Below are 21,280 nucleotides of genomic sequence, written 5' to 3'. Positions count from 1 at the left end.
GGTATCTACGCCTCAATCGGCGCATCGCCGTCGGGCTGCTCGCCCGGCAGGATGCGCTCCATCTCGTCGCTCGTCTCGGCAAACGCCTTGAGGCGGTCGGCCGTCGGGCGCGCCGGCCCATCGCGGGGGTGCGTAAAGATGCAGTCCGGGCGTGTGCATTCGTCGCCGTAGCGGCACGGCGTCTTGCTCTTGGTCGGGTGCGTGTAGTGGCAGTCGGGGCGTGTGCACCGTGTGCCGAAGCGGCACGCGACCGGCTGTGCGGCCGGCGGCGGCATCGCGTGCCCGTTGGCATCGTAGTGCGAAAAGGCGCACTGGGGATTCAGACACTTGTCCTGGAAGCGGCACGCGCTCGGCGCGGGCGGCTTGCTGGGGAGGAGCGCAACGGCGGGGCTAACGTGCGACTTGACGCACTCCTTGTCCTTGCACGCCGCGCCGTCCACGCACGCGTCCTCGCGCAGGACCAGCGCGCTTTCGTCGCCGTTTTTGCCGGCATTCGCGGGAGAGGGATGGCTGTACACGCACTGCGGGTTCGTGCAGTGGATCGAGTAGCGGCACAGCGCCGCCTGTGACGGCGCCGTCGGGAACGTGGACGGGTCGCGGAGCGCCGCGTGCGCCGCGTTTGCGTGCGCTTTCGTGTCCACTGCAGGATTATTCGGCATCATGGGATCGAGGCGCGCAAAGAGCGACGGCGCGCCCATCGCCGCCATCATCGCCATAAACTCGGGTGGGGGCGGCGGCATGTTTTCCGGCACAAACGGCGGCGCGTGCGGGTCCGGCACGCCGGCGCGCCCAAAGATGCTGAGCGGCTCCTGGATTGTGTCGGCGTGCATGCGCCCCCGCGGCTTTGACGGAAAGAGCTCCTGGTCGCGGCGGCGTGCGTTTTGCGCCTTGCGGTCCTGCCGAGGGCGCTCGCGGTCGGCGCGCAGCGGGCGCTCGCGGTCCTCGCGCAGAGGACGCTCGCGCGACGCGCCCTGCGGCCGTTCTACGTATCGTTCCTCCTGCATGGCGTCCGGCGAGGCAGAGCGCTGCCGTTCCTGCGGTGCGTTCTGCGCCTCGGTCGCGTTCGCCGCCTCCCAGATCTCGGTAGCGACGCGCGCATCGAGCTCGCCACCGACCAGTTCGCCGAGCTCCTCGGCGATCGCGTCGCGGCCTTTGTGGTTTGCGATCATGACCGTGACGTATTCGGCCATCACGACATCGTCGCTCGCAGACATGTCGTGTGCGACCAGCACCTTGTGCACAGCATCCTGCACGCGCTGCGCGCCCGGCGTCCCCAGCTCCAAGCGAAGGGCCATGGTCGTTACAAGCGGTGTCACGTGCCTTTCGAGGTCGGATCGCACCAGCATGGTAAGTGAGGCGACTGACGCGTAGCTCCCTCTCACGCTGCTCAATGCGGCGCAAAACAAGCCGATGGTTCGTATATGTGCTAACGCAGCTCGTGGAGCTCAAAAATGGTGAGACGTTCAACGGCCACCTCGTCGCGTGCGACAACTTTATGAACATCACCCTGAAGGAGGTGTACCAGACCAGCTCCGTACGTCCCTATGCTAATGCAGAGCGGCGAGCAGTTTTGGAAGATGGAAGAGTGCTATATCAAGGGCAGCACGGTAGGTCGCGCGACTGTCTGACCCAGATCAAGTATTGCCGCGTCGCCGACGCACTCATCGACGCGGTGCGCGAGTCGGAGGAACATGCCCGCAAGCAGCGGCAGGCCGCTGCGGGGCACGGGCAGCACGCACGCGGCCGCAACGACGGCGGCCGGGGGCGTGGCCGTGGACGTGGACAGCGTACTTAGAAGCTACAGCTCATTGTGCATAGCACGGCCCGCAATCACACGGGGGCTATCGATGTCGAGCAGCTCGACGTCAAAGACGAGCGCAGCATTGGGGGGGATGACGCCGCCGGCTCCCGTCGCGCCGTAGCCGTACTCGGGGGGGATCTGCAGGCGGCGCTTCTCGCCGACGCACATCTCGCGCAGGCCCTCGTCCCAGCCGCGGATGACCTGGCCGACACCGAGCGAAAAGGTCTACGTTAGTAAGGGCACGTACAAAGGGCTGGTTTCGGTCCAGCGACGAGTCAAACTTGGTACCGTCCCACAGGCGGCCCGTGTAATGCCTGGGTTAATTTTGGGACCTACATCACGAGATTGTCACCTTGCTGCGTACGGAACGTGCACTTCTCAGGACGGAACTTGACACCAATACGCAGGTCCTTGGGCGGCTCCTTGGCAAAGACCGTAAGGACACACGCAAGCACCACGCTCGCAACCACCGCAATCCGCATCGTCGTGAGAATGCGCTGGCAGTGTGGAGGTCTATGAACCAAGCTCCGCGCCGAGGCGTGCCTCGAGCTGATCGAGCTCTAGCGGAAGGCGCACACCGGTCGCAAACGCGGTCGTGTGCTGTGGGAAGAAGGCCACAAGGTGGCTGGGTGCACGCAGGATCAGCTGGGCGACAAGGCTGCGTTAGGGGAGGGGGAGGGACGTACGTAGACTCGGAATACACGTGCACCGATCCGCCGCACGGCGGATCGGACTCGAGGCGCGGCGACAGGTCGAGCAGCGACGCAAGCCACTGGCGTGCATCGGCAAGCATCTCGTAGGGTCGCCACACGTAGTGTGCGCCACGCTCAGCGTGCACGACGCGGTCGAGCACTGCGCGGAGCCGAGCGAGGTACTGGGTAAGTCGGGCAACGTACGAGGGTATATTGGTACAGCTCCCAGAGCGGTGCCACGAGGTCTGCACGGGGTGGTGCGCTCTTTTGCGTGACCTTTGCGCTGCGGAGCGCATCGACACGCTGCGACCAGCTGCGCAGCATGCGCAGACGCAGCACTGCGAGCAAGAGCGACGCCAGGGGGGAAATGTGCACGGAATCGGATGCGACGACCTGATCGTCGTGTGGCACAAGCGCAATCTGTACCGAGAGCGTGCTCGATAGCGGCAGCGTGATGCACTCTTCGTTCACTGTGCGCGCAAGGACAGGCGAAAGCGTGCCGGAGTGCGCAGCAATCTCGTCAAAGAGCTGCGTATCCACCGCATCGAGCTGCGCGTCGCACAGCTGCGCGTCGAGCGACGCATTGGCGGACAGGTTCTGCCCGGCGCTCACCCACGTCGCGCCGCCTTCATCGCAGAACGAGACGCGCAGCTGGCGCCAGGCACGGTCGGGGAACGCAAGCTTCGCTTTCTCGTCTTCACCCGCATCGGCCCAGTACGCAAGCGTGCGCTGGAGCAGCGGCACTGGCGCCTCTGCAGGGCCGTATCCGATCCACGCGTCGCGTGCGCCCTCTTCGCTCAGCGCTCCCGAGCCCTGCAACAGCGGCGTGCCGAATCCGGCGAGGACATTCTTGCGCTGGCCGACATCGAAGCGCTCAATGTCGACCAGCGGGCGCCCAGGCGTGAGCTTCCATCCCTTCTTTTGAATGTCGGAGAGCGCTGACCAGCGCGCACGCTCCGCGGCGTGACTCTCGCGGAGCTCGGCAGCGCCTTTGGCGAGGAGCGACGCAGCACGCCGCAGCGACTGCTGCTTTTCTTCCAGGACGAGTTTGCGCTCAGACACAGGCGCCGTACGCCCTTCTATATCCGCCTCTTCGTTGTGCAGCTGCAGCGCACTGAGCGACATCGCCGCCGGCTCCAAAAAGTACTCGGGCTGCGCCGCGAGGACCGTACCTTGCTCGGCATTGGGCGCGGCCTGGGCGCGTGCGTTGTGGATGAGCATGCCAAGCAGGTTCTGTGCCTGCTCCGCGTTAAAGAGCGCCGACTCGAGCTGCTGCAAGAGACTGTCGCGCAGCGGAAAGAACTCGCCCTCGCCGATCGTGCCTGCTTTCGGCGGCGGCGCCGGCGGTGCCTCTGGCGGCGGCGCACGCAGCGCACGCAGCTTGCTTAAAGCATCCGCCTCGTCCTCCTTGTCTTCGCCCAGATCCGAGGCGCGCACTTGCGAAAAGTCGCCGCGCTCGGCCCACAGCCGCAGCCGCTCGGCGCGTGCGTCTTCGACCGGTGTCTTTTTTTCCTGGCGGATTGCCTCGCCGTGCGCGAGGATGTCGAGGAGCGCGGCCTCGCGCGCAAGGAGCAGCTCCTGTGTATCGTGTTCGGCGTCTGCAAGCGGCGCATGCAGCACGCGCTCGAGCGCCAAGCGCACCGCGTCCGCCATCGTCGGCCGTGCACAAGATGAGTCAGCGGAAATGACTCTTTCCTTGCACCATGGGCATCCTCGGTGTGAACGAAGCGGCGCTGAAGCTGGCCAAGGCGCACAAGCCTGACCACTTTGACCTCGAGAAGATCGTGCGTCCGAACATTCTGTCGCTGCAGCCGTACCACACGGTGCGCGATGACTACCAAGTGAATATGTTGCTCGACGCGAACGAGAATTCCTACGGGCCGATGCTTGGTGCGCAGGATGCAACAGATGCCGCACAAGGCATGGAGCTGCACCGTTATCCCGAGCCCGGGCTGTGTGGTACGCGCAATGGCCTCACGCGCTTGCGTGGCATGCCGGATCCGGCGTATACGTTCCTCGGCGTCGGCTCCGACGAGGTGATTGATGTCCTGCTGCGGTGCTTTGTGCGCCCGGGGCTCGACAAGGTGCTTATCTGCCCCCCCACCTACCCCATGTACAAGGTGAGCGCGGCGGTGAACGATATCGGCGTCGTCAGCGTGCCGCTCATCCTTGACGGCGACACGTTCGAGGTGGATGTGCCGGCGGTGCTCGATGCGCTCAAAAAGGACCCTGCGATCAAGGTCGTGTTCCTGTGCTCGCCCGGCAACCCCACCGGCTCGCTCCTTTCGCGCGAGACGGTGCATGCAGTGCTCGACGCGCCCTTCTACAACGGCCTCGTCGTCGTGGACGAGGCGTACATCGACTTTCCGCTCGAGGAGCAGGCGATGGGCCTCAAGCACGCCGGCAAGCAGGTGTCGACCGTGGACCTTGTGCACGAGTACGCCAACATTGTCGTGTCGCAGACGCTTAGCAAGTCGTTTGGCCTCGCGGGCGTGCGTATGGGTGTTGCGTTTGCGCAGCCGCCCATCGTCCAGGTGATGAACAACACCAAAGCGCCGTACAACATCTCGGCGCCCTCCGCGTACTTTTCGGGCCAGGCGCTCACCGATCAGGGCATCGAAAAGATGCGTGCGTGTGTGCGCACGCTTATCGAGAACCGCTCCAAGCTCATCGACGCGCTCAAAGAGGTCGAGGGGCTCGGCCGCATTATCGGCGCGAACGACGCCAACTTTGTCATGGTGCAGGTGCTCAAGGACGGCAAGCCAGACAGCCCGCGTGCAAGCAAGCTCTACCACATTATGGCGCAGGAGCACGGGCTGATGGTGCGCAACCGCAGCGCAGAGATTGGCTGCGAGGGATGCCTGCGTATTTCGGTCGGCACACCCGAGGAGAACACGCGCTGCGTGAGCCTGCTCAAGGAGCTGCTCGCCAAGGCCTAAATGCATACTAGTAATGCACGCGCCACTCGGTCGTGTACTGTTCATAGTCTGATAAATGCGCCGGAATAGGGCGGTGCAGAAGCGCTATGGATTACAACGGATTCGCATGCGGCGTGCCCTGCCGGGGAAGGAGCAGGCCGGACACGCCCAGGACGATCAGCACAATCACCTCCATCACGTACTGGCACACGATGCGTGCCGCGAGGCTCCCGTGGCGTGGGTTGCCTTGGAACGTAACATACACCGTGTACACGCAGCGGACCACCATGAAAGGAAGCGCCGAGATCATGGTATAGAGCAAGAGCTTTTGGCGTGAAGTGCTGATACGGGGAATGTGCATAAAAGCAATCGCGGCAAGCAGTACCGTAAGCGCCAGGTAGAGGATATTGCCGACCTTGACCATGACGTTGAGGTCCTGCATATTCAGCGCGCCCGACGACGTGCTGATCGAGCCCATCGACTCGTTGAACCCAACAATCAACAGGACGAGCGCGACGATATTGACGACGTTCAGGATGCGCTCGATCCGCGTCCGCTTCCCTCCCGCCTCTTTCTCGGCAGGCTCCGCTTCAGCGCGGTCCATGTCGCGGATCAGGTGGCTCAAGTAGGAGAGCATGGCCGTGATCAGGAAGCTGTACCCCAGCCCCTGCATAATGAAGCCGGCAATCACGAGCCCCTTTACGTCACCACTCGTATGTGCCGCAATCAGCAGCAAGAGGTTGCCCACAAAGCGCACCACGCAGAAAATGACCAGCGAAATATGGCCGAGAGCGCCTCGAAGGCCATGCCGCACCGCGCTCGCAGCCGCAACGCACCCCAGGACCAGGTAGATGGGCAGGAACGCGACTTCGGTGCTGTCGTTGGAGGACCACATGCGTGAGCATCTGCGCGGCGCGTGCGTCTTTTATGCCACGCATCTCCGCGTTCGGAGCCGCGCACGGACGCGGAGCGGAGATGATGACGTAAGGCGATTTCCAGGATCCATACGGCTGTCGCGACTATGCCATCAAGGCCATCTCTGCGCGGCGCATCTCCGCCTCGGTCTGGAGCGCCTCGTAGGTTTCCTGCGCCTCGGTGCGCGCCGCGTCCAGGTCGCGGTACTCGGCCTGGGCCACGGCCTCGACACGCTGCAGGTGCCCCACGGCAGCCTGGAGGCGCTCGAGACGCTCGCGCGCCGCGCCCTCCTCGCCGACCGCGAGGCGCTCAAACGCGGCGAGCGCAAGCGCCGACTCGGCGTGCGCCTGTGCGGCCTCGTTGATTTTTTGGGCAAGCATCTTGGAGCGCGCCTGGTAGCCGCCCAACAGCTTGCCGAGCGTCTTTTCGCCCTTGGCCGCCGCCGCCGCCTGCTCGCTCATGCGGCCGCGCAGCGTCTCGAGGAGCGACGCGTGGCCACGCACGATAGCCTCGGGCGACAGGTCCTCCTTGACGACGTACGCGCCGTGGTCGGCGCTCCACGTCGTCTCGACCGTCGGCCAGTCGAACGACTGGGCCTTGGACGTGATCATGGTGTTCAGCGTTTCAGGGCGCGCACCGGGAAAGCCGAGCGATGTCGCGAGCTCGGTGTGCACGAGATTGCGCGCCGTGTCGAGCGCCGCATCGTCCAGCGCAGGCAGCGTGCCGAATGCGCCGCCGCTCTGGCGGCTGCCGGGCTGGGGATAGAGGCGCGCATCGTGCGCCATCAACGCCAGCATTTCGCGGTCAATGGCGCTCTGCACTGCGTCGCCGTCGTGGAGCACGGCAAGCTCCGACGCGAGCTCCGCGTCGACCTCGAGCGGGCGCGGCAGGTCGCGCTGCACCGCCTGCGAGCGGCGCGCAAACTCGCGCGCCCGCTCCTCCTCGGCGAGGCGCGCGAGGCGTGCGTCGCGCTCCGCCGCATCCTCCTCGACGTCCGGCGCGGCGACAGACTCGGCGTCCTCGGCGTTGTCGACGACCAGCTCAAAGTCGTTCTTGGGCTTGGGCAGGCTGCCGAGGCCCGCGAGCAGCCCGTGCTTTGCGGCGCGCTGCGCGGCCTTTTCGCTGCGTGGCGTGCCCGGCACGTCGGCGTTCAGGCCGAGCGTGTCGCGGCGCGGCGTCGCGCCCGGCGTTGCGCCCGGCGCTACGCCCGGCGTGGTGAGTGTGCGTGGCGTCGCGCCTGGCGTCGCCTCGGGCTGTGCGGTATCGTGGAGTGTGGCGTTATCGTCGCCGAGCAGCGGCGTCTGTGTCTCGGTGCGGCGCTTGAGGTTCTGCGCCTCGCGCAGGAGCGCTTCGTGCCCCGTCGACGGCGTCGCTGGCGTCGGCGGCGCCTCGTGCGCCTCCATGGTGGCGTACTCGCCGAGGAGGCCGTCGGTCGCCGTCCCCTCGTCGTTCTGCACCAGAGCGCGGGCGGTGTTGCCCGCCTGCCCCATCTTGACGATCTGCTCGAGCTCGCGCTCGCCCACCGACGCCTCCGGCAGGAAGAGCTTGCGGCGCTTGGTCACGATCTCCTCCTCGCGGAGCTTGCGCAGCGCCTCGTCATGCTTGGGCTGCGGCGCCTTCTTTTCCTCGCGCTTGCGCTTGTCCTGCTCTGGCTCGGCGCGCCCCCCGCTGTCCATCTGGCCGATGGAGCGGCCGAGTGGCGCGTCCAACACGCGTGCCGACTCCTCCGTGGTATCATAGAATCCCGGCGCGGGCTGCCGCTCGAACGGGATCTCTTTCGAGTAGTCGATGTGGAACTTGTCCTTCTTGCGCGTACGCGTATAAATGCCCGCGACCTTGAGCTCGCGGCGCTTCTGGAGGATCGAGAGGCGGCGTGCGTCCTCGAGCGCGCGCTCGCGCGCCTTGCGCTTTGCCTTCTTACCTTCTGTATTCGCGAGACGCGCACGCGCCTCCGAGAGCATCTCCTTTTCCTCCTCGTCCATGTCGACCGCGTCTGGGCGCGCCGGCTTTGTTTCTGGGTCCGGGTCGATCTCGCCCGGGCGCAGGCGGCGCACGTCATCCGCACTCGGCGCGGCCTCTGCGCCGGGCCCCTCGAGGGCGAGCGGGTCGTTGAGCGACTCAGCCTCGTCGAGCAGGTGCTGGTACCGCTCGAGGCACTGTGTCGCGGTGCGGCCGACGATCGGCGCAATCGTGCGCCACTGCGTCGGCATGAGCTTCGCAAGGTGAAGCAGCTTCTCATCTTCCTCCTTCGACCACTCAATCTTCTTGATGGACGGGTCGAGCCACTCGTACCACCGTGCCTTGCACTGCTTCGGCGTCTTGCGCACGAGCAGCGACGAGATACGTGCCCATTGCTGCGTCAGCCACGCTACCTACATTCTTTCCGTACTTGGATACGGCTGCTTTTAGGATCTCATCTTCCGTCTGCGTCAGCCTTTCCACCTACATTCTTCCACACGCCGCCCTTGACGATCACGCGCACCATCGCGGCAGGAGAAAAGAATTAGTCAGCAAGTCCCGCGCCTCCATGGTCCGAACGAGTGAGACGCGGCGCGTGTGCCGCGTGCGGCTGCCGAATATCGCCTCTGCCTTGCGCACGAACCGGCGTGCGTTTGGCGTGTATGCTTCCGGAGCGCTCTTTGCGGCGGGGTGGTGGATCTTTTTGGATGCGTGCGTGCGCTCGCACCACCTGCACCGTCCGCCGCCCGGCGACGAGCCGTTTCAGCCCCCCGGCGTCTCGATCAAGCTGGACGACTGGGTGAGTGGCCTGAGCACGACGCTCGGCCTCGCGATTGTGAATATGATCAACAAGCAGCACCTGCTCGACGAGGGCGCGCTGCAGTCGGGCGCCTGGAACGAGGACCCGGTGCTTTGGCGGACGCGCATGTGGCTCTTTATCGGCTTTGCGTTCCTCGCGGGGGGCATGGCTGGCTCGATGGCTGTGCTGATCATCAAGTATATGGCCAACAACGCGGCCGAGGGGCTGGTCGAGCTCGGCGTGGCCGGCGTCGTGCAAAACATGGCCATCATGGCCTGCGCGGTGATCCTCTGGTTCAGCCAGCGCGTGGAGAGCGACTACGAGTACAACCTGACCCTATAGAGCCTATACCCTAGCGCAACTGCTGCAGCGCCTGTTCTACTTCCCGTACATCCTCTGTGTGAGTAAGAACACGTACCGAGCTCGCTGCGTGCTCCAGGCGGTGACGCCTGCATACTCGGCGAGCGCCGCACGCCGGGCGACGTGCGGCTCACGCTGCGGCCCGCAAACGCATCGCGGTGCGACGGCGTGCGCCGCGGCGTGCCAGACGTGCTGCGCTGCGAAAAGGGCGTCGAGGACGGCCGGCCGCGGCCCAGCGCATAGGGCGACGCACGGAACGGCGAGACGCTGCGCCCAGGCGTGCGCTGCGGCGTCGCATGCGGCGTCGCGGGCGTCACGGCCGACACGCCAGAGACGTGCCGCCGCTGGGGGAGGTCGGGGCGCGTGAGCGGCGAGCCGCTCGACACGCTGCGCGCAAATGCCGCGCCGACTTCTGTCGCACGCTCGCCGACCGGCGGGGGGGCGGGGCGCATGAGCAGGGCCTCGGCCATGTTGAACACAAAGACAATGGTGAGCGCATACCGCAGCCACGTCAGAACCGCATCCAGCAGCTCGTCGGCGCCGTCCGGCAGGCGGCCCGTGTGCACGAGCGCCTCGAGCAGGTCGTAGTATACATCGAGAATGCCGGGCCACGCGCTCGGCACGATATAGAGCAGCGCAAGACTCGCCAAGTTCCACGAGACACGGCGCTGTGCCGTCGCGGTCGTCATCGGCGCTGGCCGCCGCGCAAGCCACGGCGCCTTCGCAGGGCTCGCGCTCGGCGCCGCCGGTGCCGCCGGCGCCGCAGGCGGCTTGGGCGGGGGGGCAGCGACGCTGGCCACCGCGTTCGGCGCGGTGCTCGGCGCTGCACTCGCCGCAAGCGCTTTTGCCGCGCTCAAAACACTATTGCCTGTCGCAATGGCCTGTGGACTCTTTTGTGCATTCTCTTGCCGTGCGTCGTCGCGACGTGCCGGCGTCCAGGGGCGCCGCATGCCCCGTCCGGGCGTCGCAGGCGCGAACATGACGGAGGAAGCCACGTGGACAATCAACACACCTCCACCATGAGCGAAGGGGGGGCGCTGGCGCGCCTGTCGCCTGCGCAGATCAAGCAGCTTCAGCGTGTATTCTATGCGCTGGACCGTGACGAGGACGGGAACGTGAGCGAGAGTGACCTCGCCAAGGCGCTGCGCAGTCTCGGCGCGCGCGACGCGCCGACCGAGGCAAAAGAGCACTTCCAGGCGGACGTGCTCGGCAGCGACGCTCCGGAACTCGACGCGACCAGCTTCCTGACGATGATGGCGACGCGTATGGGGCCGGTGAGCGATGCACGCAAGCTGCTCGAGGCGTTTGAAAGCTTTGACGAGCGCGACGAGGGCGTCGTCGACGTCGATGTCGTGAAAGAGATCCTGGCGAATGACCAGGAGGCGGTGCGTGTCGCGGCTAATGCAGATCGATCAGTGGCTCGTGCCGCCGTTCTTGGATCGGACACGCAAGCGGTTCGAGTACCGAAAGTGTACGTGGCGTCGCTTATGCAGTTGTGGAAATGCTGGGCATGTGTGAATGGACCGCGCTGGAGTAGTGTTGTATGAAAGTGTAGAATCGAGCCGTGTGCGCGTTCGACAGGCGTGGGCGTGTAAGAGGTAGGGAGGTGGTGCGCAAGACGGGGGATGGAAAGGGCCGGGCCTGTACCGCGAACCAACGCGCGAAACGCTGTCAAGTGTTGTTCTCGGCGCAAAGGTTCAGACCCATTCGTGACCGGTGCACGGACGTTTACTACGCGGACGTTTGCTATGATCCAGGCATGACGCTTCCCATGCGCGGCACCTCACGACAATGAGCAGGCCCCCAGACGGCACACGGATCACCAACGCCTCTACTTCTACGCATCCTCCACGGAATCGGCGCCCGACAGACCAAAGCGGCGCTTGACAAGGCTGGGTAAGCCGCACAACGTACGCAATCTCGTCCGCATCGCCCGTGTTCTTCGTAAGCTCGTCGCTGATCTTGACCGTAGGGTGCCCGTTGATCGAGTCGAGCTTGAGCACCATATTCAGCGCGCGGCTTTTGCGCGACGTATCCGAAGCGCACCCAAAGTCGTTCGTCAGGTGCGTCCCCACGCCGAAACCCGCGAGGATGCCCATTTCCTTCGCAAACGCCTGGAGCTCGAGGCACCGCTCGACATTGAGGCCTGCATAAGCTCATAGACGTACCGTCGGAAAAGATGACCAGCTTCTTGGCAGGGTCCACGCCAATGCTGCGGTATACGTCGAGCGCATGGCGCACAAACACGCGGCTGTCGCCGCTGTCCTGCCGCACGCCCCGCCAGCGGCGCAGGATCTCCTTGCCGGACTCGCTCGAGAGCAGGTCGTCCCAAAAGACGCGCGTGCTGAACGTGTCGGTCAGCGCAATGGTGAGATCGTCGACGGGGCGCGCCGGCGTAAAGGCCGGGGGCTGGTAGACGGCGTCCCAGAGCTGGAGCGCACGCAGGTTGCTGTGCTCGTACCCGTGGATCGCGGCGATGGCCATCGTCCACTCGTGCGCGACTGTGCCGACCGGTGCGACGCCAAACTGCTTGGCAAGGTAGATATTGCTCGTGCCTAGGATGCGCCCCGCGCCAGGCGCGTCGCCCACCTCCTTCTGCGCATCGAGCAGGCCGTGCATCACCTCGACGTGCGTCGCGAGCGAGCGGCGGCGGCGCGTGCCGAACTCGGACAGCATGACGCCGTGCTGCAGCAGTTTGCGTGCCTTGTCCGCCGCACGTTCCCGCTGCCCGGCCGCGGTCCAGTCGCGGTCGACGGTCTGGAAGTAGGTCTCGCTGATGATCGCCATCACCGGGACCTCGTACAGAATGACCGACGCCCATGCGCCCTGGATGAGCACCTCGAGCTGGCCGTACTCGCCGTCGGTCGGCACGAAACGCACGTCGACCTCGTCGGCAGGCCGCAGCTGAAAGTCGCGCAGGAACGCGAGGTACTTTTCCTGAAAGTACGGGCACGCTTCGCGCAGCCACGCCTCCTCTTCTGCAGAGATCCGCAGCGTGCCGAGGTCTGCATAAGCCACACGACGTACGCTCAATCCCCGCACGCACCGCATCGACGGTCGCGGCGGTAAACTGCATTTCCTTCGACCGGTTCGTGAAGCGGTCTGGTGAGCACTGCTACGTACAAGTCACCTGGGCATCCGGAAAGTGCTGCAGCACGGCCTGCTGCATCGTCAGCTTGTACAGGTCCGTGTCCAGCAGCGACGGGAGCTGCACCGTACCATGGCCGGTCATCGTCATTGTGGAGGAAATGGGCCGATTTTTGCTACGGGCGATGTCCGAGCGCAGCGCGAAATGCGCCGTAGGCTTCGCGGCTGCGTGCTTCGCACTGATCCTCAAACGACTCGGGGAGGCGGTCTACGATGCGCGCTGGGTGAGTACGTAGACGTACCTGGCGAGCCGCCAAAGATGGTCATGCTGGGAACGATCGTATGGGGTGCGAGAACGGCGCCGTCGAGGATCACCGCCGCGTCGCGCACGATGCAAAAGGCGCCCTGGGTCAGAAGAGAGGCGTACCAGGACGCAGTCAGCGCCGATCTCGACATGGCTGCCGATTTGCGCGGCCTCGACCACGGTTCGTGCACCGATCGTGACGTGGTCGCCGAGGCGCAGCGGAAAGTAGGAAAAGAGACTGGGTCAGGCACACGACGTACCCTTTGTAGGTCTTGTGCGGCGGGCGCAGCACGGCGTGCTCGCCGACGTGTCCGTAGCGCCCCATGGCAATCACGACGGCACTCGAGCGCTCGTCGCCCTCGGCGCGTACCGTGCGCTGCAAATCGCCGCGCAGAATCGCACGGTGCTCGACGATGCACTTACCACCGAGCACGATGTTGGACGCGCCATAGATCGCGGCACGCCGCGAGAGCGCATTGCCGGTCGCGGCTGTCTGGATATAGTCGCGTGGGTTGGGGCGGGTGCGTGGGGCGTGGGCGTCCATGGGTATGCGTACGGCGATCGTGAAGCGACGCTCGAGGCGAATATGTGCTTCTTCTGGCCCGGCCTCTGTCTCGTGCCTTGTCTTTGTTCGTGTGCACAGCGGATGCGCTGTCTCGCCACAGTCTCGCGACGCTCCGTGTGCCCTTTCAGCGGTGCAACCGGCCTGGTCGTCAAGGTCCCTCGTCAACCCCACACTCCACATCTACCGCGTCGGAAATCTATAGTCGGGAAGTGTGTTGAGGTCGCCCAGCGAGCTCGCATCGCCGTACGACGAGCGCGAGACGTCGCTAAACGATGTGCGTGCATCGCGGAAGGACATGTGCCCAACACTCGACGCCTGCATGCTGTCGCGCCACCGCGAGCGCTCGATCGGCGAGAGCGGCTCGAGCGTCGTGTGCGCCGTGACGACCGACGGCGTCGGTGTGTGCCGTGTGCGGTGCTCGTTGGGCGTATCGCTTGGCGCCGGTGCCGGTTCGTTCGGGTACGACGGCGGTGTGCTTGGCCGCACGACACGCGGGCGTGCCTCGCTGCGCTGCGGGCGTGCCGGCGGCTCTCTTGCCTCAGTCGGCGTGCGGACTGTTGCAGCGGTCGGCGTGAGCGACGCGCTGTTTGGCGTCATGGCCGTCGGCAGGTACTGTGTGCAGAATGCGTGCAGCTCTTCGGCGACCAAAGCGTAGTACGCGGTCTGGATCTCTGCGAAGAACATCACGCAGCGGTCCATGACCAATGCAATGCCCCGTAGCAGCGCCGGGAGCTCCTCCATGAGCTGGACGTGGAGCGAGAGAAAGGCGCGCGCGCCAGTGCTCGGCCGCGCGGTCGGCTTGCGTGCAGCCTCGGCGAGGTACTTGCGGTATTCGTGCTCCTTGGCAGTGCGGTTCGCCATCACCATGCGCGGCCGCTCGAGGAGCGTGTGCACGGTGTGCACGGTCGCAAACACGGTGCGGCGCAGCTCCGTATCGAGCCGCGCACACACCGTGTCGAGGAGCGTGTGCTGCAGCACCGCGCGGAATTGCACCAGTCGGTCGATCGCCGAGAGGACGCCGCGCGTATCGCCCGTTCTGTACACGGCGATCCATGCGTCGGCGACGTGCAGCTGGGCTGTGTACATTGCCCGTACGCTGCGCGCCCACGTCGCACACTCTTGCGAGAAGGAGAGCAGGTGGCGCTCGCTCGCGTCGACGCGCTCCAGCAGCGCACGGTACTCGCCTTCGTCGGTGGTGAGCGGCGGCTCGTCGGGGCGCGGCGACGCCTTGGCCTTGCGCAGCGCCGTCGGCGGGCGCCGAAACGCCGACGGCCGCGGCGCCTGCGGCGGCACAAACCCGTGCTGCTCGACAATCTCCATCCGTTTCTTGTTTTCGTTGATGCGGTCCGCCACCAGCTGGATCTGCTGCAGGGCGGCGTGCAGCGTGGGATAGCACGGCTCGCGCACGTCGGTCTGCTCCACGATGCTGCTCAGAAACAGGGGGTATTTCAGTACGCGCTGGACGGGCTTGATGAGCAGCGACGGGAGGTCCCATGCCCGGGAGTGCTCGCGCGACGTCTCGTCGCACTCTGCGAGGAACGCCGCAGCAGCGGGGTTTTTGGTCGTGACTTCGCTCAGGCGCGCCATCGCCGCCTCGTGGCGGCCGCAGTAGAGCGCATAGACCTGCTCGATCTGGCCCATCTTTTGCAGAAAGATGGAGCCGACCGCCTGCACGTCCTGGTGCTGGACGGCCGCATTGAGCAGCGAGCTCATCTCGCTCGCCAGCGCCGCGCACGGCTCGAGCCCGGCAAAGATCACATGGATATCCGTCACGCCGAGCGGCGCGACAGGCGCGGGGCTCGCTGGCAGCGCACGCTCGGGCACCAGCGGCGAGCGGCGCGTCCGCTCGGGGTGCGCCCACGACGGGCCGTCCTCGTCCTCGGTCGAGGTGAGCGAGTGGATCGACTGGCGGTCGTCGCGCCGCTTCTTTGGCGACAGGGGGTGGTGCAGCGCATGGTCCCAGTGCTTTGCGTCCGCGCTCTCGGTCGAGCGGCTCGAGTAGGTCCGGGGGAGCGGCGACGTAGGCCCGCTTTGGGGGTGGGGGGACGGCGCCAGCATCGACGTCGTCGGCGTCTTGATCCCGGCATAGATGCGCGCTTGGGCGAGGTACAGGCCCTTTACCACCTCGAGGTCCCCGGCATAGGTGCGCTCGGTCTCGGCGAGCTCGCTCAGGATGTGCTGCCGCAGCAGCGCGCGCTTGCGTGCCGGATCCTGCGCGTCGCTCGCCGGGAGCGCGGGCAGCGAGTCGGCGCGCTCGCGGAAGGGGTTCAGCGACGGGGGCGCCGCGCCGACCGGGTCCGTCACTGGCGCGTAGCTCACCGACGGGCCACCGCCAGGGCGCAGCACGAGCGGCACGGCACTGCCGAGCGCAGGCGATGCGCCGCGCGCCGGCGCCGGGGTCGCGCCGAGCGCGGGTGATGCGCCGCGCACAATCGTGGCCGGCGCAGCGAGCGGCACGCTGGCGATCGCGGGCGACGCCTCGGCAACCGACGCCGACCGCGCGTGTGCAGCTGGCGAGGGAATATGTACAATCGGTGGGCGGCTCGCGACCGGCGACGCGTCCCTGCTCGGATCGACCGGCGGCAGGGGCGGCGCGTCGCTGCCGCCCGACGCGAGGCGTGTCTCGGACCTTCGCCGCCGGAACGCCCCCCGACGCGCCTCTTCCTCGTCGACAATGCCCGTCTTAAAGAGGCGGCGCAGGTTCGTATTGCTGCGTTTCTGCCCCTCTTCTGGCGTGTCGATGGAAGGCAGCGGCTTCTCGCGGCGCTTGGTCGTCTTCCATGGCGACTGGAACGCGCGTGCTTTCGAGCGGCGCAGGCCCGCCGCGTCTTCGTCGAGAGGCGAAGACGGCGAGCCCATCGGCGGCCACTCGCCGAGCTCGTCGGGCCCCACGCGCTGTCCGTCGAGCGTGAGGCCCAGGCCACTGGGGTTGCTTTGTGGCAGTGCCGGCACCGGCGGCGGCGTCTCGATGCGGCGCACGTCCTGCAGTGCTGCGCGACGGTCCTGTGGCGACATGCGCACCTCGTTGGGCGAGGTGCGTGGCCGGCCGTCGCTCGGCGAGGCGCCCTTGGAAAAGCGCGTATCGGTTGGCGAGACTCCCTTGGCCGCGCGCGTCTCGACCGGCGAGTTGAGGTGCACGGTGGGCGACGGGAGGTCGAGCGGCAGGCGCACCGTCGGCGAGGCGCTCGGCGAGCCCAGTGCCCCTCGTACGCGTTCGAGCCTGCTAGACGGCCGCGAAGGCGGTTTTTGCCATCCGTCGCCCTCGTGCCACACAGGGCTCGGCGTGTGCTGGTAGAGCTGGCCCATCTCGTCGATCGTCGGCGAGACGTCGGGCGAGTCGCGTGCGGCGAGGAGCGCGGTGCGCGTGCGCATCCGAGTCGTCCCCGCGGTGCTCTGCCCCGAGTCTGAGCGCAGGCGCGGGGTCGAGCGTGCGGTATTCAATGTCGGTGTCGTGCTGCGGCTCTGCGCGCTCACGGGCGTGGGCGTCCCCCGCCCGCTGCCGTCCGATGTCTTGCGTTCGCCGAGGCGCGAAAACGAGCGCGAGAGGCGCAGGATACGCGAGGCGGTGCGTCCCAGCCGCTTCTCTTCCGGGCCATCTAGCAGTGGCGAGGTGTCCGCGGCATGCGGCACCAGCGGGCTGTGTACACGCACGGCACTCTCGGGGCGCGGCAGGTGCTGTGTATCGACGCCTAGCATCGGCCGGTGCAGGTTCTCGTCGTTGGAAGCTACGCGGCGAATTTGGTATCGTGCAAACTGGGGCGGAGGCTCCCAGTCCTGGTGCGTGGCTGGCACAGCGGCCTCGGACGTGGGGCCCCCGCTCGGAACAGGGTGCACCGGCATCCTCTCCGCACACGGCGCTTCGTCCAGGGATCCCCGCAGGCGCGTCGGATAAAATCACGTGTCTACACGTGGAAAATCAAACGTTGCAATGTCTATAAGGAGCGGCGGCTACTAAGGAAGGTCTGTGCGCTTAGCACGAGAAGCTGCGGTGGGTGGGGTCGCGGGGGATCCAGCCGTTCTTGACACCTGCCCGGTAGCTCCAGTCATCAGCGTTGTGGTGCTCCGTCTTCCAGGTCCACATGATCCAGCCGAGGCCGCCCTCGTAGGCGTCGGCCTGGGCCTCCCAGTTCTTCTTGAGGTTCTTCTTGAAACCGTCCGAGAAGTTGTTGGCGTTGCCCGACTTGTTCTTGCACGAGCCGCGGCGGGTCGAGCCCGGGAAGGAGCCCTCGTAGCGGCTGCCCTGGAAGCGGCCGTTCAGGCCCGGGGCGCAGTCGGTAAAGGCAGGCGACCACTCGGCGACCATCGACCAGAGCTGCGAGTTGGCGTTCTGGAAGCCGCCCTTGAGCGAGCAGTAGTACGAGATGCGGTCATCCTGGCTCAGAGCGATCGACGAGGGGTCAAAGAGACGGTACACGTGGGTGTCGACCGCAACGCCTTGGTACTTGGGGGGCTGCATCTTGTTGTGCCAGTAGTCGTTCTGGGCGGGGTTCAGGAACGAGTCGCCAATGATCACAAGGAGGTTCGACTGGTCATTGTCGGGCGAGCGCACGACGTTGTAGCCGCGCTGGTAAAAGTTGCGGATCTTCTCCACGTCGCCGTTGGGCTCGTTCACGAGCGAGATGGCGCTGACGGCGCTGTACTTGCTCTGGCTAAACTCGCTCGAGAGCTCCTGGAGGATCTCGAGGGTGCGGCCCTCGTACTTGTCGTTACCAAGCCAGTTGGAGTGGTTCGTGTGGCCGCCGTGGTCGTAGGGGTTGGCGCCGCCGGGGACCGTGTGCAGCTCAATGACCATCTTGAGGTTGTGGTTCTTGGCCCAGCCAGCAGCCTCCTTGAGCTTGTCGTACTGGTTGACCTTCAGGTAGGGGTCGCCCTTGTAGGTCTTGACACCCCAGTAAGGGAACGGAACGCGGACGTGGTTGAGACCGTACGAGGCGATCTCCTCAAAGTCCTTCTCGGTAACAAAGTTGTCGTAGTGGTCACGCAGCGTGCTGACGGCCTGGTCGTGGTCGACGTACTTGGCAAACGACCACTCGTCAATGACGCGGTTGTCGTTCGCGCTCTGGTAGATGGAAGGAGTGATGAAGTTCTCAATCACGAGCCAGCCACCAACGCTCACACCACGGACCTTGTCCTGGCCGTAGTTGAAGCGCAGCTTGGGGCCGGCACGGGGAGCCAGGCGCTCCATGCGCTGGACGTGGGGGACGTGACGGACACCGTCCATGCCACGCGTAGCATGCTTCTGGGCAAGCGTGTCGTTGGTGCCACCAGCCGAGGCAAGGGCAGTGAACGCGCTCAGTACCAGTACCAGGAACGAGGACTTGCTAAACATGATGGGGGGAAGGGTACCGAAACGCGACGCGTCCTGCCCAGATTTACCGGGAAATGAAATTTCCCCTGCTCGGCGCCGAGCCATCGCGATCCAAGGGGGTGCGTGCATCGGCACGCGTCTCCTTGCAGCAGGGCGACGCGTGCATACGCGTGCATCACTCCACGTGGAGGTCTGCCACGTGGACCGCGTCACTTTTCCTGGTGGAGCACGACGGCGAGGATGGGGAAGAGCGCAGGCCGTGCACGCCTCTATGCCGTGCTCTGCTTGGCGTGGCTCTGGGTGTGTGCTGCGCAGAGCGAAGTAAAGGTACGGACGGGGAATGCGCGCCGCCCGGCCACGCCGCGGTTCGCGCAGCTCCCGTCGGCACTCACGTGCGTGTCGCCGATGCAGGCACCGCGACCGATGGACGCGCCGGGCGTGGGAAGCACCGCGCTGCACGATCCGCGGAATACGCTCATCGGCGAGGATATCCTAGTGTGCGAGCTGCCGTGGGGCGTCGGCGAGGGAAAGACGCCCGACGGCATGCACCGCGTCTATGCCCTGCTCGGCACAGTGCTCGTCTCGGACGACGGGTCAAAGCCGGTCGCCCTCGGCGAGGCTCCGCCGCAGGACGCGCAAGGCGAGGGGCAGGCGCAAGGAGATACGCTCCTCTCTTTCTCCGAGTGGAAGGAAAAGCACCTCGAAAACGAACGCCAGCAAAAGGCCAAGTCAAAACAGCGCGACAAGGCGCGCGAGCGCAGCAGCGCAAGGACCTCGTCTGCGACGGACGCGCCGACATCGTCCCCGGCGCCAGAGTCAGTCACGGCATCGGCGCCAGAAGTGCCGACACCAGCGCACCACGAGTCGCCGCCGCCCAGCGAGCCGCCGCAGCCGCCGCCGCCGCCGCCCGAGGCGGACAAGCCGCCGCCGCTGATCCTTGCGGCAGAAAATGCGCCAGAAGCCCTCGCTAAGCTCAAGCACCGATGGAACTATGCGTCGCTGGACTGCGCCGCCGTCTTGCACCAGGCGAACCCGTCGGCAAAGTTTGCATCGGCGATCCTCAGCGAAAAGAAGGACCGCTACATGCTGTCGCCCTGCCGCACGCCCAAGCGCGAGGGACAGTTTGTCGTCGTCGAGCTGTGCCAGCACATCCGCATCGACACGATCGTCCTGGCCAACCTCGAGTTTTTTAGCAGCATGTTTAAGCTGTTTTCCGTGCGTGCCTCGACGGATCTCCACGCGCCGGAGCACGAGTGGCGGACGCTGGGGCACTTTCGCGCGCGCAATGTGCGTGGGCCGCAGGTCTTTACGCTCAGCGCCGTGCCGCACTCGTACTACCGCTTCCTGCGCATCGATTTTCTTGAGCACTACGGCAGCGAGTACTACTGCCCGGTCAGCCTCTTGCGTGTCTATGGCCGGAACGAGCGCGAGGATGCCGACGAGGAGATCGACGAGGACGACGGCGAGGCGGACGAGGCGGACGAGGACTGGGAGCCCAACTATTCCTGCGATATCCACGTCGCAACGATCCGCGGCCGCATCCAAATGTGCCCTGCGCACGCTCCGTCGATCTGGCCGTGTGTGTGTGTACCGCGCCCCGTGTCGCACGCGCCGGTCGCGCCAAGCAAGCCCACACTCGCGACCAATGTCTCGGCGCTCGCGGATGCGCCGCCGCAGCCGACGCCGGCCATGCTGAACGTACCTGCAAATGCCACAAGCACGCCGGCCCCGTCGAACCACACGCGTACGACGACCAAGCCGGCAGACGCCAAAGCCTCGGAAAAGGCCAACCCCGGGAGCGAGTCCATCTTCCGTACGATTACCAAGCGCCTCGCTGCGCTTGAGTCCAACACCAGTCTCAGCATGCAGTACCTGCAGCTCAGCAGCCAGGTCCTCCGCGACAAGCTCACCGAGCTCGAACAGTCCCAAGAGACACGGATCACGCAGCTGCTCTCGTCGCTCAACACGACCTATACCCAGCAGCTCCATGCGTTTATGGACGAGCACCGCACCGCGCTCAAGCAACGCGAAGCGGCCGCCGCCGATCTCGCGACACGCGTCCAGCAGCTCGCGCACGAGCTCGTGTACGAAAAGCGGCGGGGGTTCGCGCAGCTCGTCCTGCTCTTTGTGCTCTTGCTGCTGCTCATTGCGACGCGCAGCTCGGCGGCACTGCCGGTGCGCACGCGCACCGGCTCCTATCCGCCCGTGCACACACCCCGTGCGACGATGGGCAGCCCTCTTGGGCGTGTTTTTTCGCCATTCCGCGCCTCGCCGCCGCTCCAGGACTCGTCCGAAGTCGTTGCGGCTCTCGAGCACGCTGCGCTCGAGCACGATATGGCACGCGGTCCCGAGCGCCCGCCGCTCCAGCGCGTCCAGGAGACGGCGCTGCCGGCACGCCCGGTGACCTCGGTCAAGTTTCCGCACCTGCGCGGCACCGCGACGCCGTCGCCGCGGCGTGCGTGGCGGCGTGTGCGCCGCGCCCGCCGCGACGGCCACGAGCGCCGCTCGTCGCAGTCGAGCTACGCCCCGAGCTCGGAATGGAGCGATGGGGAGGGATCTGTACATATGTAGT

The 21,280-nt window shown here is 66.0% G+C and overlaps 15 protein-coding genes across 15 annotated transcripts; 5 read left to right on the top strand and 10 right to left on the bottom strand.

Moving 5' to 3' along the window:
- Positions 1–5: 5 nt before the first annotated feature.
- On the bottom strand, positions 6–1,295 carry NAB2 (mRNA-binding protein nab2; the record flags this gene model as incomplete). The annotated part of the gene is made up of 1 exon (XM_060267941.1): positions 6–1,295. The coding sequence occupies one exon, from the start codon at positions 1,293–1,295 to the stop codon at positions 6–8; it is 1,290 nt and encodes a 429-aa protein (XP_060123924.1).
- A 49-nt stretch (positions 1,296–1,344) lies between these two features.
- On the top strand, positions 1,345–1,628 carry LSM4 (RNA processing protein; the record flags this gene model as incomplete). Its single annotated transcript, XM_060267940.1, has 4 exons — positions 1,345–1,347; positions 1,372–1,413; positions 1,436–1,534; positions 1,557–1,628. 4 exons carry the CDS (start codon positions 1,345–1,347, stop codon positions 1,626–1,628), a joined length of 216 nt encoding a protein of 71 aa, XP_060123923.1.
- Positions 1,629–1,798: 170 nt separating this feature from the next.
- FPR2 (peptidylprolyl isomerase) lies at positions 1,799–2,283 on the bottom strand (the record flags this gene model as incomplete). Its single annotated transcript, XM_060267939.1, has 3 exons — positions 1,799–2,026; positions 2,049–2,115; positions 2,138–2,283. 3 exons carry the CDS (start codon positions 2,281–2,283, stop codon positions 1,799–1,801), a joined length of 441 nt encoding a protein of 146 aa, XP_060123922.1.
- A 31-nt stretch (positions 2,284–2,314) lies between these two features.
- Positions 2,315–4,146, bottom strand: MJAP1_004015 (uncharacterized protein; the record flags this gene model as incomplete). The annotated part of the gene is made up of 3 exons (XM_060267938.1): positions 2,315–2,459; positions 2,488–2,675; positions 2,698–4,146. 3 exons carry the CDS (start codon positions 4,144–4,146, stop codon positions 2,315–2,317), a joined length of 1,782 nt encoding a protein of 593 aa, XP_060123921.1.
- Positions 4,147–4,196: 50 nt separating this feature from the next.
- HIS5 (histidinol-phosphate transaminase) lies at positions 4,197–5,432 on the top strand (the record flags this gene model as incomplete). The annotated part of the gene is made up of 1 exon (XM_060267937.1): positions 4,197–5,432. One exon carries the CDS (start codon positions 4,197–4,199, stop codon positions 5,430–5,432), a length of 1,236 nt encoding a protein of 411 aa, XP_060123920.1.
- Positions 5,433–5,523: 91 nt separating this feature from the next.
- Positions 5,524–6,306, bottom strand: MJAP1_004013 (uncharacterized protein; the record flags this gene model as incomplete). The annotated part of the gene is made up of 1 exon (XM_060267936.1): positions 5,524–6,306. The coding sequence occupies one exon, from the start codon at positions 6,304–6,306 to the stop codon at positions 5,524–5,526; it is 783 nt and encodes a 260-aa protein (XP_060123919.1).
- Positions 6,307–6,430: 124 nt separating this feature from the next.
- Positions 6,431–8,811, bottom strand: CEF1 (Pre-mRNA-splicing factor cef1; the record flags this gene model as incomplete). Its single annotated transcript, XM_060267935.1, has 3 exons — positions 6,431–8,680; positions 8,703–8,750; positions 8,773–8,811. The coding sequence occupies 3 exons, from the start codon at positions 8,809–8,811 to the stop codon at positions 6,431–6,433; spliced, it is 2,337 nt and encodes a 778-aa protein (XP_060123918.1).
- A 42-nt stretch (positions 8,812–8,853) lies between these two features.
- Positions 8,854–9,426, top strand: VPS68 (Vacuolar protein sorting-associated protein 68; the record flags this gene model as incomplete). The annotated part of the gene is made up of 1 exon (XM_060267934.1): positions 8,854–9,426. The coding sequence occupies one exon, from the start codon at positions 8,854–8,856 to the stop codon at positions 9,424–9,426; it is 573 nt and encodes a 190-aa protein (XP_060123917.1).
- A 36-nt stretch (positions 9,427–9,462) lies between these two features.
- On the bottom strand, positions 9,463–10,424 carry MJAP1_004010 (uncharacterized protein; the record flags this gene model as incomplete). The annotated part of the gene is made up of 3 exons (XM_060267933.1): positions 9,463–9,480; positions 9,503–9,510; positions 9,542–10,424. The coding sequence occupies 3 exons, from the start codon at positions 10,422–10,424 to the stop codon at positions 9,463–9,465; spliced, it is 909 nt and encodes a 302-aa protein (XP_060123916.1).
- A 39-nt stretch (positions 10,425–10,463) lies between these two features.
- On the top strand, positions 10,464–10,981 carry MJAP1_004009 (uncharacterized protein; the record flags this gene model as incomplete). Its single annotated transcript, XM_060267932.1, has 3 exons — positions 10,464–10,829; positions 10,852–10,915; positions 10,938–10,981. 3 exons carry the CDS (start codon positions 10,464–10,466, stop codon positions 10,979–10,981), a joined length of 474 nt encoding a protein of 157 aa, XP_060123915.1.
- A 300-nt stretch (positions 10,982–11,281) lies between these two features.
- Positions 11,282–12,682, bottom strand: NPT1 (nicotinate phosphoribosyltransferase; the record flags this gene model as incomplete). Its single annotated transcript, XM_060267931.1, has 5 exons — positions 11,282–11,336; positions 11,359–11,590; positions 11,613–12,449; positions 12,472–12,546; positions 12,568–12,682. The coding sequence occupies 5 exons, from the start codon at positions 12,680–12,682 to the stop codon at positions 11,282–11,284; spliced, it is 1,314 nt and encodes a 437-aa protein (XP_060123914.1).
- Positions 12,683–12,707: 25 nt separating this feature from the next.
- On the bottom strand, positions 12,708–13,379 carry MJAP1_004007 (uncharacterized protein; the record flags this gene model as incomplete). Its single annotated transcript, XM_060267930.1, has 4 exons — positions 12,708–12,811; positions 12,834–12,936; positions 12,959–13,073; positions 13,096–13,379. The coding sequence occupies 4 exons, from the start codon at positions 13,377–13,379 to the stop codon at positions 12,708–12,710; spliced, it is 606 nt and encodes a 201-aa protein (XP_060123913.1).
- A 201-nt stretch (positions 13,380–13,580) lies between these two features.
- On the bottom strand, positions 13,581–17,240 carry MJAP1_004006 (uncharacterized protein; the record flags this gene model as incomplete). The annotated part of the gene is made up of 1 exon (XM_060267929.1): positions 13,581–17,240. The coding sequence occupies one exon, from the start codon at positions 17,238–17,240 to the stop codon at positions 13,581–13,583; it is 3,660 nt and encodes a 1,219-aa protein (XP_060123912.1).
- Positions 17,241–17,370: 130 nt separating this feature from the next.
- Positions 17,371–18,729, bottom strand: MJAP1_004005 (glucan 1,3-beta-glucosidase; the record flags this gene model as incomplete). Its single annotated transcript, XM_060267928.1, has 1 exon — positions 17,371–18,729. One exon carries the CDS (start codon positions 18,727–18,729, stop codon positions 17,371–17,373), a length of 1,359 nt encoding a protein of 452 aa, XP_060123911.1.
- Positions 18,730–19,113: 384 nt separating this feature from the next.
- MJAP1_004004 (uncharacterized protein) lies at positions 19,114–21,279 on the top strand (the record flags this gene model as incomplete). Its single annotated transcript, XM_060267927.1, has 1 exon — positions 19,114–21,279. One exon carries the CDS (start codon positions 19,114–19,116, stop codon positions 21,277–21,279), a length of 2,166 nt encoding a protein of 721 aa, XP_060123910.1.
- Position 21,280: the final 1 nt, after the last annotated feature.

The sequence above is a fragment of the Malassezia japonica genome, chromosome 8 (assembly GCF_029542785.1).
Source record: "Malassezia japonica chromosome 8, complete sequence".
Lineage (NCBI taxonomy): Eukaryota > Fungi > Basidiomycota > Malasseziomycetes > Malasseziales > Malasseziaceae > Malassezia > Malassezia japonica.
This window is presented reverse-complemented; position numbering and strand designations above follow the sequence as displayed.